This window comes from Peromyscus maniculatus, chromosome X (genome assembly GCF_049852395.1).
Source record: "Peromyscus maniculatus bairdii isolate BWxNUB_F1_BW_parent chromosome X, HU_Pman_BW_mat_3.1, whole genome shotgun sequence".
In the NCBI taxonomy this organism is placed as follows: domain Eukaryota; kingdom Metazoa; phylum Chordata; class Mammalia; order Rodentia; family Cricetidae; genus Peromyscus; species Peromyscus maniculatus.
In genome coordinates, this window is record NC_134875.1 from 46,509,235 (window position 1) to 46,535,517 (window position 26,283).

The window sequence follows — 26,283 nt, forward strand, 5'->3', positions numbered from 1 at the left end:
TAAAGCAAGAAGGCTGAATTAGGTGATTCATTAAAGTCTCTACCAGTCTGGGAATTGAATGTTTTTTTAAAAGAAGTTCATTAAACAAACATGAATTGTAATGCCTACCCTGTGCCAAGCACTATTTGATGATGCTTGTAAAATCACATACAGCTAGATCCTGAGACCACCAAATACAGGTCATGCTTGCTCCTGTTGATCTCCCAAACTGGCATTATGATGGCTTCATACAATTAGTCTCTACACTCCTCGTGCTTTGGGCCCCTCTTTCCAATATCACTACTTAAAATTCTAAGCAGTAGTGATGAATCAGAGAGAAGTTTCTGAAACATTCCACCATCTGCCTGCTAGAGACATTTACAATGCTTTCATCAAGCTACAGTGTGGTCTCTAGCTGCATTAGTAAAGAAACTAGCCAGAAAGCAATGGCAGGTTAATGGAGTGGAAAGGAAGTGGTTGATTTTTGACAGCAGAGTCTGGGAAAGCCATTTGTGAGCTGGGCTGAAGCTACTAGCACTGGAAAGGCAGTATCCTGAATCTGAGATTTCTTGTTCCAAAGGGGATCTTGAAAGGCCCACGCAGCTCTGTATATGTTCCTTCTCCAGAGAAAGCCTGATCTTTCTATGTTTCTGGAAGATGAGAAACTTTCTTAGCTGGACCCAGCAAAGGATGTGGACGAATTTTCTTGGTAGTTGGAGTCTAGGCATAAGCGCAGAGTCTAGGCATAAGGCATAAGTTAGCAAGTAGCCCTTCAGTTTGTGTGTGGGCAGTGACCCAGTAATAAATAAACAATAAAAAACTAAGCAACTTTTATTTTATCGTACCAGTTTCACTTTGAGATTTCTGTTGGACACGCTAAGTCAAAATGAAACATTTTACACTGCCTTCTTACCTCTAACATAGGGGCAGACCTGTGACTTGTATTCCTCTTTATTTTCTGAACAACTGTGTCACAATGTCATTTAACTGGAATCCCCAGGGAATCTTGGGATAGCCTAACTCTCAGATTTTCTTTTCATGATTGGTTCCATATTGTGTGTCAAGAGTAATAAGACAACTGAACAGGCTCCATTTGGATTGCCATAGCAGTCACTAATTCAATTCTGTGACTCTTCCACTGCAGCCTAGCGACTATAGAACTCTGAACTAGGCAGAAGGAAAGGATGATGGAAAGCAATATCCCACAAAGACCCAAATGACATTTGAGAAAATGATCTCCTCCAGAAGCAAGAGCCACATGGCACGTCTGTGAGTCCCAGTACCTGCCAACCTGACGAAAACAGGCCAGTGGAGCCTACATCGTAACTTGTCGCTTTTGCTGCTGTGAACCATCTCATCTTCCCATCCTTTCAGAGAGACCTGAGACCATGAGGAGCAGCCTTACCCTGGTAGGCACCTTCTGGGCCTTCCTGTCCCTAGTTACTGCCGTGGCCAGTTCTGCCAGTTACTTCCTTCCCTATTGGCTGTTTGGATCACAGCTAGGAAAGCCAGTATCTTTCAGCACATTCAGGAGATGCAACTATCCGGTGAGGGGAGATGGGCACAATCTGATCATGGTGGAAGAATGTGGGCGCTATGCCAGCTTCACCGCCATACCAAGCCTGGCATGGCAGATGTGCACAGTGGTGACAGGTGCCGGCTGTGCTCTGCTGCTCCTGGTGGCATTGGCTGCTGTCCTAGGATGCTGCATGGAGGAACTCATCTCTAGAATGATGGGGCGTTGCATGGGAGCCGCACAGTTTGTAGGAGGTAAGACTGTCCCAGGGATTGAGGAGGTTGTGGAGATTTGGGGTGATGGAAGTAGGGAATATGGCAGTATGGGAAAATACACTCTCATCTCTTCTACTCTGAGTCCAAAGCTATGAATGAGAACTTTTTTGAAATTCATTGAGAATTCACAGCAAAATAAGATAGTAGACAGAGCTGATATCAATAGCTTTGTCTGCTTTTGTCACTTACGGGTTGTCCACTTAGTAATATTGTCTAAAATAGATGTCAAAGTAGAAGAGTAAAGAACTGTGATCAATAGAGTTAGAGTGCTAGAGATTGAATAATAGGCACCAAAATACAGTTGCATAGGAGCAATACATTCTATTTCTATAGCTAAATATGGAGACTGTAGTCAACAGTACTTCATTATATATATTTGAAATCTACAAACTAGAATGAGAAGAACCTTAGTTCTTCCAGTTATATGTCAATTAACAATAAAATAATACCAATCAGAAAATATATTTAATTATGTAGTTCACAGTTTAGTACACAGTTACAGTCTATGCAACAGAACACTTCTGAATGTAGAATTTTTTTAAAAGACTACTATCCATTCTGCCTTCCAATAACAGCATGATTGTCCAGTATAATATTACTGCTCCTGAATAAAGGTGATCTATATAAACTGTTTTCTTTGGTGGTTATCTCAGAGGACAATGATCAGATAAACATATACATAAGTGCTCAATACCTATTATTCCCACCAAAGAAATATACCTCTAATAGTAGTAAAAGGCTATTTATTTTCCAGACAGACTACACATGAATACTTTTTGGTCTATATCCAAGGCTAGCCCCATCTGGTAGCCATTAAATAAATTTACCCAGATTTCTTATGGCTCTGACCTACCCTATTTTGTTTTTGCTTTATTCAGGCTCCGCTTAATTTTCGTGCAGTCATCCTGGTTTGCAGGTAGCTGGACAGTGCTCTAAAAAAGAGCAAAATGCAAAGCTAGAAGACTACAAGAAGATGATGAGATTAGCTGAATTTGAACCAAGGATAAAGACTAAATTTAGATAGGTAAATGTACGTGAATATTTGTATTATTTCATATGTTTCCATGGGGCACTGGAAAAACTACTGTAGAACCTACTGCCGAAGTTTGTTGTTACAAGTTTTGGAGTCTTCATCCACTCCATTAACATCATTTCTATTAGTATAACAGTGTGGTAAGAAAGGTCAGGATGCTTAGATTCCAGTTGCTTTACGACATGGAGCAAATGATATGAATTTTTCTGTTTCACTTCCATTGAATATATCCCCTGGAAATATAATTCATATCTGCATTTCATTCTTCTCTCCAATGACTGACTGCATTTAGGTGGTCTTGGAGTAAGATGGTAGTGAATTTAAGCAGTTACTCTCAATGGAATCGTGATAGGAGTGAATTGGTTCTTCATCTTCTTTCCCACAGAGGGTATTTAGTTATGTCTGGAGAAATTTTGGTTATTAAAATTCAGAAAAAAGTGCCACTGAGAAGCACTTGGCTTTCTAGCTCCTTCTTGACTCAGATTCACTATAAACCTTTCACATATGTGTTATAGTTCTATTTGCTCATATGTCTTAATTTTTTTTTTACTTTTTTTTAAGCTAAAAGGTTTTCTAGAGACATCAAACATAGAATTTTGATTCCTCTTGCATGCCACGGTACCAAATACGTTGCTAGCACTGCTAGAAAGAAGTTACTTGATTTCTCTTGGAGAGTTCCATGAGTATCACAAATTAGCCTTTGACTCATTTTTAACCTATATTTGTGGGCATGCTAAAGTTAACCCAACATTTCCTTGAACATATTTCCTCAGCAAGTGAAAGTTGACTGATAAGAGAGAGAGTGATTGCTCTCTGCTGGGATAATGTGAACATGTGAGACTTGAGTTAGTTTCCATCTTTCCTTCTTTTCTAGATTTTTTCTTTGTGTTTGTTTTTAGAGACAGGGTTTCTCTTTGTAGCCCTGGCGGTCCTGGAATTACCTCTATAGACCAGGCTGGCCTCGAACTCACAGAGACCCACCTGCCTCTGCCTCCCGAATGTTGGGATTAAAGGCGTGAGCCATCACTGCCCTGCTGTTTTCTAGACTTTTATTTATGCCTATTATGTCCTGAGCAACCATCTCTTCTAACAGGAGACTGACAACTGAGCTCCACTTGCATCTCTAAGAGCATCCTGCTAAAAGTCAGGAGGCTGCAAGTGGCAGAAATCAGAAGGATGGTAGCAACAGCCCTTACAAAACTGCATTATTAGCTCCTTCTCCTCCAACCTTGCTTCCTCTTTGGAGCCCAACTGAGACTTTTATAACATTCGAGGTTCTCTGTATAATGCATCTTTACTGATCTCATCTACGAAATCTAGAAACTTGAAGAAAAAATTTGTGGCAAGATGTGGAATGATAATGGGGATTTTGACATGCCCAAGATGTCTAGAATAGAACTTTGGTGAGGTGACAAGTATCATTTGAAAGGAAGTCAAAAGTGAATCACATTTGGGCTTCAAATGATTCTGCCACCATATATTCCCTAAGACCCTGTTCATAGGGATGTAGTTATAGTGTTTACATCTAGTTGAGTATCTTTAAAATCAAGAATTAAGTGGCATCTACAATAGTCTTAGAAAGGGCAAATGGGACTAGATGAAATTTTAAAAAATTCTGCACAGCTAAACTATCATTTGAGTGATTAGAAAGCCTATAGGATAGGAGAAACTTTTTTGCCAGTTATTCTTCAGACAAGGAGTTACTATCTAGAGTACATGAAGAACTAAAAAAATGAAACACATGCACAGACACAAATAAACTGTGAATCAATAAATGGCCTAATGAAATGACCAGGAAGTTCTCAAAAGAAGAAATGTAAATGGCCAATGAATATTTTAAAGTAGTCAGCATCCTTAGCCATCAGAAAATGCAAATTAAAATTGATTTGGGAATCCATCTCACCCCATTGACAAAGGCTACCATCAAGAAAAATATGGTAATAAATGCTGATGAAGATGTGGGAAAATAACTCTTATTCATGGTTAGTAGGTGTTCAGACTGTTGAGACCACTATGGAAATAGCTTAGAGTTTTCTCAAAAAACAAAAGCAAACACACACACACACACACACACACACACACACACACACACACACACACACACACACACACACACAAAACCAAACTGGTAATAAGAAATACCATATGATGTAGCTAAACTATTATTGAGTATATACCTACAGGACTATATTTCTACCACAGAAACACATAACCATCCTTGTTTGTTGCTGGTCTTCATGATCGCAAGAAAAAAAATCAACTCAGATTCTTATCAACAGATGAATTCATAATGAAAATATGGGTATGTAAACACAAAAATGATTCCACTGCACAGAAAAGTTAAATAATAAAATTTTCAGAAAATAGATGGATCTTGAATTTATGTTAAAGCAAGATAGCACAAATTCAGAGAGACAAATACTGAATGTTTTCTCATATGCAGATCCTAGCTTTTAATGCACATATGCACATTTGTGTGCATGCACACACACACACATCACATACACATGTATATCATGAAATGATGTCATGAGATGTAGATCATGAAAGAAGATGACAAGAAGGGTGAGTGTGGGAAAGAGGTGCTGAAAGAGGGAGGGAGAGCAATTGAACACGTGTGCCATGTGAGTGAACAGACTACTGGAGGTGGAAGGGTATATGGCTAGGAGTGGGTGGAGGAGAATAGTCTAAAAAGATCAACACGAATTATATTTGAAGACAACAGAATGAAACAGAATATGCTGTATGCTAGTTTAAGGGAAAAGGAGCAAGAGTGTGTTATCAGGATTATCCCCTGACAGTGGAATGATATTACAATAGACTGCTAGACTTCTATAGTTGCCCTGTCTGTAACTAGACAGGTAGCAGCCATCCAGGCCTCCTTTATAGACACTGATGACTTAAGTTAAGGTTGTATCCCATGTGAAGGGGATAGCTAAGAGTGTTTTGGATTACTAGAGTTTCTAGGTTTCACTTGGCATTTCACTACTCCTATGTCTCTTCAGAGCTCTTGGGTCAGGCCCTGAGAGAGAGAGAGAGAGAGAGAGAGAGAGAGAGAGAGAGAGAGAGAGAGAGAGAGAGAGAGAGAGAGGCTTCGTCAGCAGCAGGAAGCCAACTATGGGCCGCATTTAGAGCTCTGTGGCTAGTAGACAGATAAAGGAATAAATAAACAAATAAATAAGTAGAGAAAGAGCTGTGGGTATTCGATTTGCGCTTCTTGTTCAGCTAGGGGAAATTGATTTTGTTGCCCTAAGCCTGACTGCTTCTCGGCAGCTAGTGCATTAACCGAAATACATCAGGGGAGGAGCCAATTTGTTTCAGGTCTGGATTATCTCTGCCAGACCCCAAACCACTGAAGAGATGGAGGATCCATTAAGAAATACCTCCTCCCCCTGCCTGACTCTTGTTCCCTGGTCTGGCAGCTGCCCACAGAGATGAGTGGTGGGAAGCGGGGGAGACAGGAAGAAATAAAGAGCTGCTGGCCTGACTCATACTCAGCAAGGTGACCTGATGGGGCCCATGGGGCCCATTTGCTCCACCTGCAGCTAATCCAGCTGGCCAAGCTAGGGTCCAGAGAGCCTTCCACTGGGACCTCTGTGCCCTGTTCCAACCAGTGAAGGAAACATCTGGCCAGGAGATTATTTCAACACTGGGGATGCTGAGGTTTCCAACCAGCTGGGCCTCCATCCCCAAGAAAACGATCATTATTCACATTCCCCTGTGTATACATATGTAAGATGTTTGTGAATTATCCTTTCTCTTCAGCGAGAACTAAACAAAGAAAGAATAGGTGAGAAGTAAATATAAGGAACTTCTTGGCAGGAAAAAAAGTGTAAGATGTTGGATCAGGTTACTCGAGGTAAGCCAAGAATCTTTCTAGAACAGAAAATGTATTGGAATCACCTGGAATGCTTAAAAGAACATGAACTCTCCAGCTCTCCAGTTTTTTTTTTCCCATTTTGATATATTCAGCAACAGGTGGAAATTTCTGTGTTTTAAAAAATATCCCCAGTGGCTCTAATGTGGAGCCTTTCCCAAACCCAAAAGCAACCAATTGCCTAGGACATATACTTTTTGTTAAAGGGACAGAATTTTACACACCAAGACAAATGCAAGTCACCCAGTGCATTTCTATGTATAAGGCCACAGCATTAGATGCCTCCAGCTGAAAACATGTTGGCACTGAAGAGAGATAACAGAGAACTTGATCTCAGGGATGATACTGTCTTTCTGAAAACTATTATCTTTCAATACATGTGTATACTCTGTAGTGTCCAAATCAGGACAATGAACATTTCTATCATCTCAAACATTTTACCAGTTACTGGGGTTGGAAACATTGCAATCTCACTATTTTCCTTATTTTGAAACATGCAGTATAGTTACTACATTTATTGTTACCTTATTGCCACACTACTGTAAACAGGGCATCAGAATATAGTCTAACTGCAAATCTTTGAACTGATTCCTTATCAATGAAAACAAAGCCACTTTCGTTTCTTGAAATTATGAATTTCTTCTGATGTTTCACCAGACTTCATGCAATTTATTCCTCCTATGCTGAGAAAGGATTTTAAAAGTTGCCTTGTAAAAACTTGTTAGCTCATTTCTCTCACAAAAATCTCAAGTGAAATGTAACTCTAAGAAATGTACAAGGCTGCACTCTGAGTATATCTGTTTCCCTTCTAGTTCACTTCCATTCACTTGACCTGATATTCTTTCAGAGTGGTGGGATAGTTTATATCTGCTAGAGATAGTGAAAACTCGATGGGATATGTGCTGGAGGTAGGGTTGTGCAGCTGTGGGGCTAGGAAGATGATCATTCTGGGTGACTGAGGGTCTAGGGCAGAAGTAATTAAGTTAAAGGGAGGGTTTCATGTTGTTTGAGATTATTTACCTCCTTAGAGGGTTTGTTATGATGTGGAGGTTGCTACAAATTCTAAAGCTGATCAGCCCAGGCCTCTGTGTGGTCAGTGCAGGGAATTCAAACAGTACAGTACAGTAATACAAATGTATAGTAATACATTTGCTTTTGTGTTAGCCACTATATTAGAAGGGGAACAGGTGAAGGGACATCAGAAGATGTGATGGTGGTGCATTGGACATCTGCTCTCCCAGTAGGAGACAGGAAGGATAACAAAAGCTGTTCTTTGCCTTCTTAGTGGCAAGTGAAACTAAGTTGGAATAGATGACTTCTTCCTTCTTCCTCCATCCTCCCTCTTACTTCTTCCTCCCTCTTCCTTCTTCCTCCCTCCTTCTTCCTTCCTCTTCCATTTTCCTTCTTCCTCCCTTCTCTCTTTTCCTTCTTCCTCCCTCCTCTTTTTCCTTCTTCCCCCTACTCCCTCTTCCTTCTTCCTCCCTCCTCCTTCTTCCTCCGTCCTCCCTCTTCTTCCCTCCTCCCTCTTCCTCCCTCCTCCCTCTTCCTTCTTCCTCCCTCCTCATTCTTCTTCCCTTTTCCTGTCTCTTCCTTCTTTTCCTCCTCTCTCTCTTCTTCATCTCTCTTCCTTCTTCTTCCTCCTTCTTCCTCCCTTGTCCTGTCTCCTCCTTCTTCCTCTTTCCTCCCTCTTCCTTCTTCCTTCTTCCTGCCTCCCTCTTCCTCCTCCTTCCTCTTTTTGATAGGTTATCAGTACATAGTCCTTACGGACCTGGAACTTGCTATGTAGAACAGGCTGGCCTAGAACTCACAGAGATCCATCTGCCTCTGCCTACGAAGTGCTGGGGTGAAAGGCATGAGCCACTAGTAGGGGTAGATGTCTAATGGTTAGAAAGACACTAAAAGTAGGAGTTAGCAAGAACACATTGTGGTAATGCCAACCAGAGCTACAACTCGTATGTAGCAGGGCTAGGATTTTAAACTAGTTTTTCCCACTGCTATCAGATCACCTGCTTTTGCAATTATGATTGCATTTTTCTTTAGTATTGATACCAGAAGCAGGTACATCTACATCACAGGGAGTTTTAATAATGCATATTCCTAGGCTGCATCTAAACACCTGGTGATAAAACCCAAGAATCTACATTTTTTGATAATAACTTTAATGTTACTTTATATAAAATACCATGAAAAATAATGGGTTTCACTATGGTGATTTTCATACTCTTCCCTCTCTTGTCTCTCCTCTCTATCTTTAGACTCTTTCCTTCCACATAGACATCCACCTACATGTTGTCCTACATATACATTTAAAAAATTATGTACCTCATATGAAGAAAAACTGTATTTGTCTTTCTGAGTCTAGTTCACTTGACTTACCCTAATGATATGCACTTCCATTTTCATTCAAGTCTCATGATTCTGTTTTTCTTCATGACCGGATACAATCCCGTTGTGTATATATGTGCTATGTTTTCTTCATCTACTGATAAACATCTCCACTGGTTTCACATCATAGCTACTGTGAAGTGCTACAACTAACCATGGGTGTGCAGGTGTCTCTGTGGCATGCTGATTTAGAGTCCTTTATGTGTATATCCAACTGCACATTTTATACATTACTTATTTTTAATTTTTTCACTTAAATTACTATTTTAAAATCTACATACAACATATTTTGGTCATATTCTTCCCCTTTCCCAATACCTCCTAGATCCTCCCCAACTCTCTACCCACTCAACTTCATGTTCTTTTTCTCTCTCAAATAAACCTCAAAAGAAAGAAAAAGCCAATCGAAACAAACAAAAAAACAGTAAAACAAAAAGTATCAAATGTACATTTTTAATCTGTTGCCACTGTCTTGGAAAGTTCCAGGTTTCAGCATTGGCAAATGACTTTTCTGTTGCTAGTTACAATCCCAAATAGAGAAGGAGAACTGTTGGGGACAAATCTAACTGAGGAAGAATTACTCTGTGATTTCATTTTGTCTTTTTAATGTGTCTCCCAAGGACAAATTTTTCCAGCTATGATAAAATGTATTGAGACAGTGTCAGTCACACATCAAAACGTACATGAAGTGTGTTTATACTTGCCATCTAAAAGACAGTATGAGAGATGGGCATTGGGGGAGTAGTTTGAGTAGAGCATGTTTGTATGTGTGTTGGGACAGGACCTACGCCTCACAGAGACCCCTGGTCTGTCACTAGGTACCTCTGCAAAACTGTAAAATAACAACTTCAATTTGGTAGCTTTTGAATGGATTACTGTTCAACTTTTGGCTTTTCAGCTGTTTGCTATGAAGACAAAGTGCGGGAGAAATTAACAGAGGAATATGGTTAGAAATTGGGAGAGGAGCCATAGAGAAAAGCAGCTGTTTAATAATTACAAATGTTAGTTGAGTACTTTAAGTGTCTGTCACTTGATATTTATTAATCTTGTTGGCTATTGAAATATCTGTATAGGATATATATAGTAATGTTATTATTTCCACTTTAAAATTGAGGGAAATGAGGCATAGAGAGACATCAAGTAGCTTATCTGAGGTCAGGACTTTGAACTGAGGTCTAGACAGATTCCAGAACTTGTTCTCTTAAGGTGTCATGTTTTGTTGTGTGTCCAGATCTCATGCTTGCAAAATTCCTAAGGCCTGGTAGAGCTTGTCTTCCCAAAAGGTAGTCACTCTTGAAAATTGAACTCTGGAACAATAGAGCCTGTAATGATTGATGATTTTTTGATTAGAAGCATCTTGCCAATGACCAGCTGCACAATCTTGTGAATGCAGACCTAATATCTAAAGGTCTTTTTCCATGCAGGATTCTATGACAGGAGGAGTTGAAGGGTAGAGAGTGAGGAGGGAGATCATGCCAATACAGTGCTCATATATGAAATTCTCAAAATAAAAGTACAGAGTAAAGTTAAAAGTAAACATAATGTTTTAGACTAGAAAAGATGCTATTGACTACACCAGATATCCAGAATTATCTCCCAACCCAGATGAGGAAATTCCTTCAGAATGCTACCCTTAGAGAGTCTGGGAAAACCTAGTTTGTCTTTCTTTTCTCTCTTTGTTTGCCTGTCTTCCTGTCTGCTTGTCTCCCTTCCCTTCCCTTCCCTTCCCTTCCCTTCCCTTCCCTTCCCTTCCCTTCCCTTCCCTTCCCTTCCCTTCCCTTCCCTTCCCTTCCCTTCCCTTCCCTTCCCTTCCCTTCCCTTCCCTTCCCTTCCCTTCCCTTCCCTTCCCTTCCCTTCCCTCCTCCCTCCCTTTTTCTTTCTTTTTTGTCTCTGTTTTCTTTGAGATAGGACCTTATATTATAGCTAAGGCTAGCTTGGAACTTCCTATGTAGCCCAAGCTACCCAGTCTTGATGACCTTCCTGTCTCAGATGCTAAAGTGCTAGGATTAGCAAGAGCCCTACCCCAACTTCTCTGTCTTTATGTTTCCTATGGCAACAAGAAAGGACTCAATTTTCTTTTCCACTTTTGTCTCTAACCATTGTGGGTACTCTGAACTGTCTCATATTACAGCATTCCAGTTCAGCTAGGGTGAAAAGAAGGGTATTGTTCTATTGCTACTGGATAAATTCCAAAGTCTAGAAAAGTCTCTGAGTGACCACTTTCATTTCCTGGAAGACTACAAGACAGATATGAATGTGTTCTAATTTTAAGCTTTCCATTGAAGGAGGATTCAAGCCTTAATTGGGTCTTTCTTTAGTTTCCAAACTTCTTCTCACTGTCAGTCAGGAAAGTTCTTCTTCTTTCCATATTTAAACCCTTTTTGCTATAATTAAGATCCTTCAATTCTCTTGTAGCCTCACTGGGGATGGAGAAAAGCTGATGTCTGAGAAACTCACTTGCTCAAACTGAAACCTTCTTCAGGGAAAGTGGGCTTCTTGAACTTCTTAGGGTATTTATGAGCGAAGAATGAAAAGTGAAAATAAGGGCAGAAGTTCATGGGATGGCCTTACTTTCACTGTCTGGCTGACAACAGGACTTAGAACTTGCAAGTTTACTATTCACTCACCACTGATGGCACACTGCTCCCATGTTCTACAGGTCTGCTGCTTCCTGTCAGCACATTCTTGACAGGTGTCCTTTCCTTGCCCCTTAGGTGTGGCATACAAGTATAATGTTCTTGAAATCAGGCCACTTTGGTGGAAAATAGTACAGATTCACTTGAGTCTTCTCGGAGGAAAAGGAGAATATACATGCCATTAGGAAATTGGGAGCAGATACCTATCAAAAGGAAACAGCTTCTGCTTTCTATGTTTTCAATTTTATGGAAGTAAGGCATTTATTTCATGATGTATCTCATCATGTCACTATTCTGCCTAGTCACTTTTTCTACCAATTGCTTTGCTTAACTTCCTCAGATTTCAATCATAAATTGTGGTTTTAGTGCCCTAGAGACTTGATCCCACCTCTTGGGCTTTGTTTTGTTCCAGTGTCTGTGCGCTCTGTGAATTATCTCAGCAGTGCTGCGGTGATATTGTGTTCCCCAATATATTGTGCACCCTAATAAACTTATCTGGGGTCAAAGAACACAACAGCCACTAGACAGACATGAAGGACAGAAAATGGTGGTACACACACCTTTAATCCTAGCATTCTGGGATCAGAGATCCAACTGGATCTCTGTGAGTTCAAAGCCACACTGGAAACAGCCAGACATGGTGACACACGCCTTTAATTCCAGGAAATGATGGCAGGAAGCAAAAAGGTATATAAGGTATGAGGACCAGGAACTAGAGCTGGTTAAGCTTTTAGGCTTTGAGCAGCAGTTCAGCTGAGATCCATTTGGATGAGGACACAGAGGCTTCCAGTTTGAGGAAACAAGATCAGCTGAGGAATTGGCAAAGTGAGGTTGGATGTGGCTTGTTCTATTTTTCTGATCTTTCAGCATTCACCCTAATACCTGGCTCTGGGTATGTTTTTATTAATAAGACCTTTTAAGATTCGTGCTACACAGTGCCGTGTTTGGTTTGGTTTTTTTTTCCTTGCCTGTTTGTCCCTTCTTTTTATTTCAGGACAGTATCTCCATAAGTTGTCAGGCTAGTCCCTTGAACGTGGCAAGTAACCCAGCCTGAACCATAATGCTCCTACCTTAGGGTGATATATTACCACTATGCATCACTATATGTTAATTCCAAGTTTCAGAAGTCAAAATCTGGTGCTGCTTATTTCTTGAGGTCTGGCTAAGGGGATACACATTACTAGCCAGCCAATGAATTGGATTTCATTTAGTGTCAGGTGCCAATGTTTGCTCCAAATTACTGCAGCCAAAGTCCTGGTAGGGTTGTGGGTTATTTATATGAGTCTGGTGCTCCTAAGACATGATGGTGGCAAGTTAACCCAGGCTTATAACTGTGATATGAAGAGTAAGGTTTTTATTAAAGTTCCACAGCATTTCCCTATAATGACCAAAAGATCTAAGCCAATGGGAGATGACTGAATGGGGCTTTTTTTTTTATTACTTTTCTTGTTTCTGTAAAGAAATAACTTACAAAACCTTAAGGAAGTTTATTGCAGCTCACAATTAGAAGCTGTGGCACTGAGAAGTTCCCTAGAAGTGGTGGCTAGAGTGTGAGGTCACATTGTATCTGCAGTCAGGAAGCAGAGGGTAATGAACACGGTTGCCCACACTTTCTCCTCTTTGTTCCATCCAGCACACCAAGGCACAGAATTACCAGCATGATCTACATCCAACATAGTTCTTGCCATCTCAATTAAACCTCCCTGGAAAGGGTCACACAGACATGCCCAAAAGTGTGTCTGTTAGGTGACTCTAAATCCTACCAAGTTGACAGTCAAAGTTAATCATCACAGGGGCATAGAAGCCAAAGAAGGCTTGGGTTTTGGTTGAAATAATTATTTTGAAGAAGAGAGAGTATATACCCTGTTTACCACGTGAAGCATCTGTAACATGTATGCAGTGTGTAGCTCCGTTGGGTAGCTTCAGAGAGAGTTTGGTGCCAGAATAGGACTCATAGTGAGACCTTGTGTGACCAACAAAGAAAAAGTGGCTGTAAGTAATATTGACCTATCTTAATTTAGATTCATATACCATTCTCTTTAGAAGTTGTCCACTTATCTATCTATCTATCTATCTATCTATCTATCTATCTATCTATCTATCTATCTATCTATCTATCACACTCCACTACCTGTGGAATGACACAGTATTCCTGTGAATTGAAACTATAACAGAAATGCAGCATTTTAGAGGTGAGTGTCAGGCTTGAATGGGGGGAGGCAGAATTGAATGTAAAGCAGTCCAGGGAAGATGATAGGGTGACAGAAAACTCTATTTTCCTACCTGTGTGTGTGTGTGTGTTTTTCTTTCCAGGGCTGCTGATAAGCTCAGGCTGTGCATTATATCCTTTAGGATGGAACAGCCCGGAGGTGATGCAAACATGCGGAAATGTCTCCAATCAGTTTCAGTTAGGTAAGGCGGTATGGCATGAATTGCACTGATGGTTTATGGGAAAACTGTCTTCCAATGTTTATGTCTTGGAGAGTTCTCTTTTACTAATGTCACTTGACCATATCTGTCATGCTTCTAGATGGCCATGGGTTTGTCTGAGTTCCTTTGCCCCTTTAAACTTGTAGGAATTGCCTTGAAAATTCTGTTTCGTTAATTCTCTCTCTATGTCCTTTATACATTTTTATCCAGCATCTTTTGGCCAGTGTAGAGAAACTAACTACAAAAAAAATTGAAGTATTTTGCACACAGACAAATTTTTGGTGTGTGTTATTTTCTATCATTTACCTGAGGAGGAACATAAAAGAATGAGACAGAAAATGAGAGATTTATTCTCAGAATTCATATTCTTTTCGAGCTTACCTTTGTGTGGGTAGAGGAGAATAAAAGTAATGTTAATAACAATTAAAATGCTTTTGAGAGTTTATTATATAAAGAGGAAAGAGGGGAAGGTGGTTCTTAACTTGCACATGGGCATAGAGCTTTTAGTGAACAGAAGCACGATTTAATTCAAGTCTATATGTTTATTGTTGCACTGTTCGCAATAGAGAAGAAATGGCATCAGCCTAATACCCATCAACATACGAATACATAGTGAAAATGAAGGACAAAATGAATATATAGATCAAAACAAAGACAATAAAACAAGAAAATATGACATGGAAAAACAATGGAATTCTTCAGCTTTGAAAATAGAACAAAATTGTGACACTTTCAGGAAAATGAATGAAACCTGAGATAATTATGTTAAGTGGAATAAGCCAAACTTACAAAGACACATATCATGTATTTTTCCCTCATGCAGAACTTAGATTTAGATTGAGGTATTGCGATGGCTATGTGAATAGAACATAATACTAAAAAGAGGATTTTGAGAGGAGGGAAGGAGGTCTACAAGGAATGAAAAAAGAACAAGAAAAGATAACAGGATGTTTGTAACATGAAAGCAGGGGCCAGAATGACTGCCAGAGGGGAGAAGGATTCACAGACGGAAGGGATAGGAAGAGAGCCGGTGAGGAGATTCAGTACAAAGTATATTGACATATATACATTAGAAAATGTCACAATGAAACCTATTACTTCAAATAGTAAATAAATAATAACAAGGAAAAACACTTAAAACAGAATTGTCTTATTTTTACATATCCTGCCCTAATTGCATCTTTCCATATCTCCAGCAGAGGTAGCTATTATCTGTAATTTACAGGTTTTAAACATTATATGTACCCAAAATGGTGATTGTACTATGAACTTTATATTTATTATTATATTTTATTCTTCAGACAACTCTGAGTTTGCTTTTATATACTAGTATTATTCTGAGAAAAATGTAAAAAAAAAGACTTTTATATCCTTTTATCAAATAAACAAAGACCTGAGTATCAGTTTTAATGAAGCATCAACTCCCTTTACAGTGCTTGGAAAATTTAGCATATTTTTATATAGAATCATAGACTATCATAGACTATTCGAACAAAGGGAGATTTAGCTGTATTATTTGGTTTATGCTGTTGTTTATTCTCCTTATCCTTTATATTAAACACTACAACCACTGATGTAGGAGGTGACTCAATGGATGATGTGCTTGCCATGCAAGCCTGAGAACCTAAGTTCAGATCCACAACAGCCATGTAGAAATCTGGGCATAGCCATGCACATCTGCAACTCCAGTACTGTGGAGAACACATGGAGACAGACAGATCTTTTGAGCTCACTGGGCAGTGTTCTCAGCTAATAGGTGAGCTCCAGATTCAGTGAAGAAACACTGTTTCATGAAAAATCAGATGGAGAATGATTGAGGAAGACACTCCAATCATCAACTTCTGAACATAACATATGTTAGCATATATTTACACCCCTACATGGATGCACCTTTCCACATGCATACACCATAAACACACACACACACACACACACACACACACACACACACACACACACACACACACACACACCACAATCTTGAAGGTCCTTTACTGCGATATATTTATTTATTGATTTCCTTTGTAGCCCATAACATGTAGTTACTTGGTCTTCTTATTTGACCACCCATTTTCCTTAATAGAATGGAAGCTCTGTGATAAAAGAGACTTTATCTTTTTTCATAATCAAATGACACTTTTTGTATGAACAAATCTAGTCTCACCTCTTCAATTCAAAGACGAGGAACTAAAGGCCCAGAAACTGATCACCTAGTCCAAGTTTCCTAACCGCACATACTTGTGTTCTCAGGCTAGGATCCAAATGTATTGCATCTGCTCTTAAAGGGACAGGGACTATTGTAGTGCCAAATGACAGTGTTGTCGATGCTGTGATGAGAAAGACAGTTTCTGTGAGAAAGAATAATAGAGGACATTCTTACTTCAACTGGGGAAAGAATACAGAAGATCTCCATGACAAAGTGTGGTTTCTTTAGAAGGAAACTGAGAGATTAGTTGTATTAACAGGGTAATTTCAGGAAGAAGAGAGTTCTACACACAGAAAAAGAAAATATTCTATGAAATGGGCATGGCTTATCTGGTAAGAACTGCAAGATCAGTGTTGCTGAAGCTGAGTGACAAGAAATGTAACAGACAACTGAAGGGTTGTAAGCAGCAATCTGACTTTACAGGGCTTTGGGGTTTACCCACCACTGCGGGAAGCCATTGCAGGATTTTGTGAAGGAGGGAGACAAGGTGTGACTTCCATCCTAGAAGGTTCTTCTGACAGAGTTGCAGAGAATACCTTTGGAGGTGGTGGCAAGAGTGGAAGATGCCAGAGGGGAGGATAGTCTCAGACTAGGAAGAAATAAAAGAACAGGTATCAGCTATCTGAATAAAGTCCACTGGTTACAAAAAGAGTTGACATGCTGGCATAGAGAGAGGAAATCCCACAAGGCCTCATCCCTAGATGAAGAGCTGTAGGTGATTAATAGCTGCTGAAAGAGGGAGAATCCATCTTCTTTCAGGATGAGCCCTCTCCCAAGTGGTAATCAGCCCCCCAAAATACACATATGAGCAACGGTAAAACTCGGGAGGTTGTGTTTATATATTAATTCATATATATGCATGTATGTATGTATGTATACCCATAAGTATGCATGAAACAATAAAAATTTAAAAAGGAGATCATGAATTTGATGGGAAGTGTATGGTGGAAGACTTGGAGGAAAGAGAGGGAGTGGGAGATGGTAGAAATACAGTACTCATATATGAAATTTTTTTAGATGAAAAACACAGTTGTCCCTTGTATCCTCAGGTTAAGTTTTGTATTTTTTGATTCAACCAACTATGGAAAATTAAATTTGACAAAAAATTGCACTTGTACTACAAATGTACATTTTTGGTCATTTATCTATATATAATGCAGTATAGCAACTGTTCACATAAATTGACATTATATTATATAACCAATCTACAAATGATTGAAATATACATAATGAATGTATAATTCTTATGCAGCTATAATCAACCCAATCTCCAGTAGATAGTGAGGGACAGCTATGTATTTTAAAATGCTCAGTCAGTTGTAGAAGGTATTAGGTTTGGTGTGGGTAAAAGAAGACAAGAAGTGGAAAGATGAGAGGAGAAATAGCTATGGTTGGAACAGGAAGAGGAAAAACAGAAACTCAGTTTAGATGTTTGTGAGATGTCTCCGTGTAGCCTAAATGTCAAGCAAGTGGTCTGAACCTCACTGAGGAATCTAGTCTCAAGTTTAGAAATTGGGAGTTCTTAGCACATATAGAACACAGGTATAAGGATAAATAATTGTGATAATAATGACTATCACCTTCTGAGGATGAGATTTACAAACAGGTGGAGTTACTTTTACAAGATCTGTTTACCTATGGAAAAGGAGTGAAAAGAAAGGTTAAGTCAAAGTCTTGGAAATTCTCAACACATAAAATTGGCAAATACAAATTCCTATGTGGCATTTACTAGCCACATAACTACCCTTTACATCTTTGCTTTAATCTGCTAGGAAAGGATTATTAGCCTGTGTCTTAGACTATTTTGTATTGCTATATCAGATCACTCATTCCTGGGTAATGTATGAAAACCAAAGATTCAACTTGGCATAACATCAGTGTCTGGACTTATAAAGACATGGTAGAGAAGCAGAAAAAGAATTGGATATGTGCAGAAGGGTCATGTATACGTGCAAGGACACAAGGGAGCAAAGATTGCTCATTAATGACAGCTTGCTTTTTCTTGTGAACTAATCTACTCTTGGAAGCTCTGAAAAAGTCCTTTGAAACATCATTCATCCATTTATTGCAGTGGAGCTCTCAGGACCTACTCAGACTCATCTCTTAAAGGTTCTCAATACTGATCCTGGGGACCATGCTTCTAGTACATGATTTTCTGGGGACAAACAATACCCAGACCATAGCAGCCTTATTGTTTGCATGGAATTTGTGTATATTGTGATAATCATTGTGAGTTCTTTGTGTTCATTATCTGATGCTAGATCCTGTAGTCTCCCACTCCTTTTCTGCAATGATCCCTAAGCCTTGTGAGAAGGAGATATAGTATATATGGTTCATTTATAGCTGAGAATGCTGCAGGCTTTTGTTCTCTGTGTGAGGGGAGGTAGATATGAAATCCTACCACTAACCAAAGAGCTCCCAGTAAGAACGTAAACAATCCAAATACTTCTAATGGAACATAGCTCTTTTTCATGAAAAGACTGTTATCATAACACTTAATTCTTAGGTAAGTTCTGTAGCATCTATAGATGAATCATATCACTACATATTCTACAAATTTGTATTTGCCAATTTCATGTGTTATGTATCATAGTTTAAATGATACACAGCATTGGTTTGGGAAGACAGTGAGATTTACAGTAGGGTCTGAAGATGACTTGAGATATAAATGGAAAGGAAAGTGCTAGCTTATTTATTCTGATATATTTTTTGCCTACATTTTTATTGTCTTAGGAAGATGGTCATATTAAAATATAAATAATACCACTTTGTTTTCCTTTTCATTACTTATGTTTGTTTTAAAATCTCCTATGACAACAAAATTTCAGTAAACTTTAATGACAATAAACAAACAAGGAAATGTATACATACATAATCACACCATGCTGTTGTATAATGACGTAACCCTGGGACATGAAGAGGTAAAGTGATTTATGTAAAGTTATTCAGGAATATAATGGCAAAACACTGACTAGAGTTTATTTCCTAATCCAGTATCCTGTACACAGTACCATGGCCATTTTTCCTCTATATTGGTGAAGGTATATATTGAGACACTTGAGAATTCATTATCCAATGGATTCTAGAAGAGGCTTCAAGTAGAATGGATATTTATTGGAATGGATGGGACTTATACCCAAATTGTACAGATAGAGACTTCATAAAAAAGAGACACATAAATTTTTTATGTTCCACATATTATAATTTTACAAACACAGTCTTTCTGGAACTTATTCTGGTCATTTGGAAAATCTACTTATGCCTTCCTTATCTCAGTCTTCCTTCCTAAAAGAAAGTGATGGAGTGGATTTAGGGGTGGCTCTGATAAATTATTAGAGAAGAGTTGTATAAGAACAGCTCCCAAAGACTAAAGCATGCAATTGCAAGCTAAGTATAATGATGTGTACATACAATTCCAGTACTCAGGTAGAAGGAGCAGGAACACTGATTTCCAGGCAACCCTGCATTACAGAAGAAGACAATATCTCAAAAATCAAACTAAACAAAATGCAAAACAAAAATCTCTATACAGTTGCAAAGGAATGTCAATGCTCTTCATTTACATTTGAGTCCTGCCCACTGCCTTTCCGGCTTCTAAGATTTTATCTTGCAATGTTTCCTATTCTACCAGTATCCTTGCTGTTCCAATAGTCTCCAATATCTGCTCTAAACTCACTCTACTGACTCTTACTCATAAATGTCTTTGGTTAAGCAGTTTAGGGAACTAACTCCCTTTCTTCTTTTGTTCATTAAAGATGAAACAAATAATCAAATATTTAAAGCACAAAATCAATGAACATTAACTATGACTTTGCACTGAAGCATAAGATGGAATCTACCTTCTAGATCAATTGCTATATCTATTGAGTCCTAGTAAAAGCAGATGACGGTTTTGTAAGTGACTAATGACTTGAAAGTAGCTTCCAGGCTGCACACTGTCATGCTGCAGTGATCCAGTATCTGGGAGTTGAGGAAATTACTCATTCACTAAGAAGAGGAAAGGCAGGTAAAGGCTCCAAACAACAGCCTTGTCAATTACAATGCCTTTCCCTGAGAAAAGTGTTTGGTTTGCTGTTATTTGGACTCTTGCCATTAAATGAAGAGTTCATGGAACCGATTCCACAAAGATGAATGTCTGAAAAGTCTAATGCAAAGATAATGTATTTATCTCCCTCCCTGCAGCTATCCTTCTCCTAGGCTTGCTTGAATTGACATCAAAAGCAGTAAGAAGCAGGGAAAAGATCAGAACCTATGCCGAAGATGACTGAACATGGATTGCTTAAAGTTAGCAGTGTGACCTTTGTGGAGTGGGGGTGGCTAGACAAATGGCTCCGTGGTTAAGAGCATTGGCTGCTCTTCCAGAGAACCTGAGTTGGATTCCTAGTACCTGCATGGTGGCTCACAACCATCCACAACTCCAGTTTCTGGGGATCCAATGCCCTCTTCTGGCCTTCATGGGTACCAGGCACACATATGGTAAACAGACATGTATGGAGCCAAAACACCAAACATGAAAAAAAAGAAATAGTTTTTTTTAAAAGTGGGTGTGTTTTTAGCACAATGAAATACACAAATATGTGACATGGGAAAAATTATTCATAATTGTGAGCTTGTTACTATACAGGTTTGTGAGGGTTATATAAAGTCACTTATGAAATATACTCTGCACAGTGTTTGGTGTGTAATAATCTGTCAATATTTGCTTTGTGATGTCATCATTATCATTATATTGATACCAATTTTAAATGAAATTATTCTCACGTGTAGTGGTTAACTCTTATTACCAACTTGACTGGATTTAGAATCACCTAGGAGACACATCTGTGGGGGTATTTCAGAGAAGTTGAACTGAGGGAGGAAAACTCACTCTGAATGTAGTAGAACAGTGCCACAGTCTGAGGTCCTGGCCAGAATTTAAAAAAAAAAAGGAAGCCAGATGAATAGCATTCTTGTTTTTGTGTCCTGATCTACCTAGCTGTGAGCAAGCTGCCGGTTGCCATGCCTTCCCTGACCTGAGGGGCTACGGTCATTAAACCATGAGCCAAAAGACATCTTTCTTCCTCTGCAGTACTTTCTCTTGGGTATTTGGCCACAGCAATAACCAAAGAACCTAATGCATCATGCTTTAGTTTTCAGAAAAATAATCAATTATAAGAAACAGATATTCCACATCTATAGCACTTATTAAACTTTCTACTCATGAACCATTTCCCTGAGGAAATTTTCATACAACCCCAAGTATTTAAATATAAAAATAGATATGTAAGTCAAACTACTGATAATAAATAATAAATCAATTTATTTTAAAACAACTTTTATTCATGATTTTACCATTAATTACAGATGAAAGGAAATTGGTGTAATAGTGAAATGATATACTTGCTTTTAAATAAAAAGTAAATTGTGGCTGAATATTAAATATGAAAGTACTTATAGCATCTTCCACATTTTTCATTTGATTTGTATTTTTGTTTTATAATTATCAGTGCTTGGAGTACAACTCCATATAAATATGTAGCACAAAATAGCAATGTGTGTTCAGGGCCATTTCAAAAGCCGTTGTGAATTCTGTTCTAATGCCAGGCCAGAATTCTCTGACATTTTATGAAACTCAATTCAGCAACTCAAGCAGCAGTTTTTATTTTTATTTCTCTTGTTATATCAAATTTTTATTTTAAACAATTTTGATAGAGTATATTCTGATCATGGTTTCACTCTAGATTCTCCCACCATCCCACACATACATATCTTCTGACACAACAAATAGGCCAATAAGAAATAACAAACCAACCAGGCTAAAACAAAGCAAAGAGGCAGGAAAAGAAAAGCTAAAGAAACATATGCACATGTAGACACACATATGCATGCATACACACACACACACACACACAATCCATAAAAAGACAAAATTGGAAACTATAATAGATAAACAAAAGATGGGTAGGATTAAGAAAATGTCCAAACGAAACATTATGAGACAAAACATCTCTAAAGATACCATTGAATTTGTTTTGTGTTGGCTGGGAAGGCGGCCTGGCCTTAGAGTGGTTCGTATACTCAGTGAAACTCCATTGGAGAAAACTGCTTTTTCCTTTGTGAGTGGTTGTCAATTAAATAACTTCTTGATTTGGGATGGGGCCTCATGTCCAGTTCTCCTCTCAATGCTAAGACCCCATTTGGCTTGGATTTGTGTAGATCCCATGTGTGAAGCAGCAGTTTTTACAATCAAACTTTACTAACACAATATAGTCCATAGATACACTACTTTGATGGTTACATGCTAAAGAATGATGGTAGGGAAATATTAAAAGATTCTGTTTTCCTTAATTAAAGCACTGTTTCTGCAAGCTCAGCAAATTTTGCTTATATAGTAAAATCCCTGTGCTTTATAACAAGCAGCAGCAATTAATCCAAGCCCATGTGTCAGTCTGTGCTTATAGCCATCACTTGGTGTGAGGTGAGGGCATGCACAGTGCTAAACGTACTGTGTTGTAAATTCAGAACCATGACTGCAGTGAAGTTGCACAATGCAGCTTGGGCAAAGTGGTACCAGAAATACCTCAGATTCATTGCATGTTTGATTTTGAATTAATTTGTGCCCATTGTGCATTCAGAAACAATTCGCTGTTGCTACGATTTTCATTACCCTCCCATATTTTGTTACATGACCCCACAGGATGATGCCCAACAGCTTTAGAATTTGTGACCTATATAACACGAAAAATAAACACATAGGTTTATTTTACCACTTACTAGTTACACAAATCTGGGCACACTCCTTAACCTCTCAGTATTTCACTTAATGGAGACTGGTAATAGTATTTATCCTTGGAGGATTATAGAGATGATAGAGGGAAGCAATAATTACATACAAAGCACAATGTTGTATTAATGTAGCTTATTAGTAGATAATCTGCCCAGTTGTCAGAGTCCCTGTGGAGGGGATGCCCCAGACTTGGCTTTCAGAAAGGAGGGAGGCAAGGAAGATCCATCCAACTTGGCAAAGTCTTGTCACAGAGGCCACGTGTGTGTTCCTTGCATTTCCTTTCTCTGGGGTTCATTTCCTTTGCTCTCTCAATGTTTCCATTCATTCTTGCCAGTTCACAGCCTTTTATGGAGACTTGGGGTTTGACCATTGTAGGTTCAGTTTCCAGGCATTTCCCGTTACCTTGTCTTTCTGTCAGTTTCCGTTGGCATGGACAGTCTGTTGTCTTGTGCTCACCAGAGCTCAGTCAGGCAGCTTAGCAACCATCCTCATGTCCACAGTGGGGCAGTAGAGTGTGGGAGAAGTCAGCCTCAGCAGGGTACCTCGTTACTCTGTTTTCAGTTTTCCTAAGCTTGCTTGGGCACATCACTTTCCCCCTTGGAGACCTGATTTCCCTGTTTTTTTTTTTTTTTTTTAAGTAGAGAGCACTGAACTAGATGGGTGGATAGCCATGTGATCAGCTCCAGTAATAAAGCCTGGCTGTGGGTCTGAATGTTTCTCCACTTTCAGAACATCAAAGGCCCTATATACCTACTCAGCTCCCTGTTATGATTTGCTTTCCACTAATCATAATTAATTTCATAATTGTCTTTTTTTTGTTCTCCAAGAGAAAAGTAGATTTTCAAGTGGTTTTAGTATATATATAAAGATAGTAGGAGATGAATGTGTTATTTGTTTGACAAATAATCATTTTATTACATATATATCAAAATATCATGTTGTATACACCAAAACATGGAGCAAAAAGAGCCCATTGTACTTAGGATACATCTTATAAACATGGATACTTCAAGGACACTGCTGGTAGCTGTCTTTGAGAGAGATGGATTTAGCCAAGGGCATTGCCCAGAGTCACATTCCTTTGGGGTAGCATTAACTGGAATGTTGACAGTCCTTGAAAATCTGGCTCAGACATTGCTGAAAATCACATTGTTATGTGCACTAACTACCACAGAGATGTGTCTCCATCCAGAAAAGAAATTGGGCTAACCCGGATGAGGCAGGAGGGAATCAATGGGTCAGGGAACAACTTCATTCGACTGCACATTTCTGGTGTCTAACAAACGTTTACATTGTGCAATGGCTGTATCCCTATCTTACTGTCTGGGCTACAGATGACCCATTTTACCCTTTTAAGCCTATTTCTCTATAGGCAATGCAAGATATCAATTACCTTCAGAAGTGGTTCTGGCTATGCATTGGAAAAGTGTGCAGAGAAGTTCTGAAGCAATATCCTTGTGAGTGAGGGGTGAAAATTAGAAAGCTGATCTGTTAGATCTTCTTGCTGATCACCTTGTAGATTTAAAATAATGAGACCATTAAAGTAACGACCCTCTACCTATGTCAGGGAACATGAGGCTATTTCATTTTGACTAGGAAAAGTAACAATGGGGCTTATAAATGGTTTTCTTCTTCCTGAAATGGTCCGCATGAGAAAGGGTGTTCATCCCTGAATTAGTTGCTTGTTACAGTTCCAGTTCTGCAACTCCAGAGGAAGAGAAGACTCTTACAAAGGCCTGAAGGGCAGGACCTCTGCTTGGCCTTATTTTCTTCCTGTTGACTTACTGAGGGCCTCATAGTCTCAGTAACAGAAATAGAGGTCTATGAGCTGGTTGTCTATACAGCACACAACCACACGATGGCAGTAAAGCAAGGCAAATTCATTTTGTTTAGCACGCACTTGTGGTCTTCAAGTTATAGAATGTGAATCACAATTTCTTTGCTTCCGTTTCCTGCCCTGGAGTTGCTTCTGTAAGCATCAATGCCAATTTCCCCTTCCTCTTTCGCCTTTATTGTGTGTTAGTCTTTTCCCTTTTACTGAGGAATGATACTATATCTTCAGCCTTTGTCTGAAAGCAGAATCTCAGACTATTTTTAAGAGCAGATGTTAACACTGCAGCACCCAGGTCACAGGGCACTGACAGCGAGGACAGAGTGAGATAGTGTATAAAATATGGTCAGTGCAGGGCCCACAGTCTGGATATGAGAACGGCAATGGGTATTGCTGCAATTGTATAGGCCAGACTAATTCAGAGCTTTGAGTATAAAGTGAAGTGGGTTGTAAAGGAGAAAATCAAGCACAATCCTAGGTTACAGTTACAGGAGGGAAAGAATGTTAGGGCTATGTCGTAGGACTTCCTGTGTACAACTGTCACTAAACCTTACCTAAGTGAATTATAAAAAATGGTGAGAAAGATAAAAATTTATCTCTCAGATGAAAGCCCCTAGCACAGCACCAAGAAGAGGGTAAATTCTAAATAAACTGTGGATTCCTTTCCACATTTTCTCTAATGGGCTGATAATACACCCTACTTCAGGCCCCAGTGGGCTGAACCTAAGAATCCACGGGATTCTCCCACAAATTTCCTGGCGCAAAGGATCTGTAGAGAAGCCTAGAAGTCTGCATCTTAAAGGACTCTCAAGTTTCCATAGGGACGGTGACAGAGAGAGCTGAAAAGTACTCATGCTAAGCTCTGCACTGAATGTTGTTTTTGTTTCTTTTGTGCTTTTTAAAAAAAATATGCCATCATAGTTGACCTCCTCAGCCGCACTGTAAAGTAAGTAGATCCACTTCTATTTTCCACATGAGGAAGAGCAGCTCAAAAAGGCTAAAATGACTTGCCTCTCAGGATCCAGTTTGGAAGGGGCAGGACACGGTTTCGAATGCCGTTCCCTGTAACTGTCATGCCAGGCTCTTCTCCCTGGACCATACTGACTCTCCAGCTCCAAACCTGCATAACCACAGTCACCATACCTCCCGAGGAACTTGGAGAGGCACTTCATCTCTCTGTTAATTCCTTCGTGTAGAAATATTCCTGCCTACAGCTGTGCCTCAGTGAATGAATGAAAGTCAGGAAACAGGATTAACTGGGTAGTGGATGGAAAAGTTATGCTGTCAATTGTGAAGCACTATACTCATATTGGATGGTATAATTTGAGGAATTTATTATTACTGAGGGG

General features: G+C 39.1%; 1 protein-coding gene across 1 annotated transcript in view; it reads left to right on the forward strand.

Moving 5' to 3' along the window:
* Positions 1-1,367: 1,367 nt before the first annotated feature.
* The window catches only part of Lhfpl1 (LHFPL tetraspan subfamily member 1), a 39,827-nt gene continuing 14,911 nt past the window's right edge, over positions 1,368-26,283 (forward strand). Inside the window, exons 1-2 of the mRNA XM_042269494.2 lie at positions 1,368-1,749; positions 14,015-14,113. Of these exons, the coding sequence (XP_042125428.1) occupies positions 1,368-1,749; positions 14,015-14,113 (481 nt within the window). The remainder of the gene's footprint in view (positions 1,750-14,014; positions 14,114-26,283) is intronic.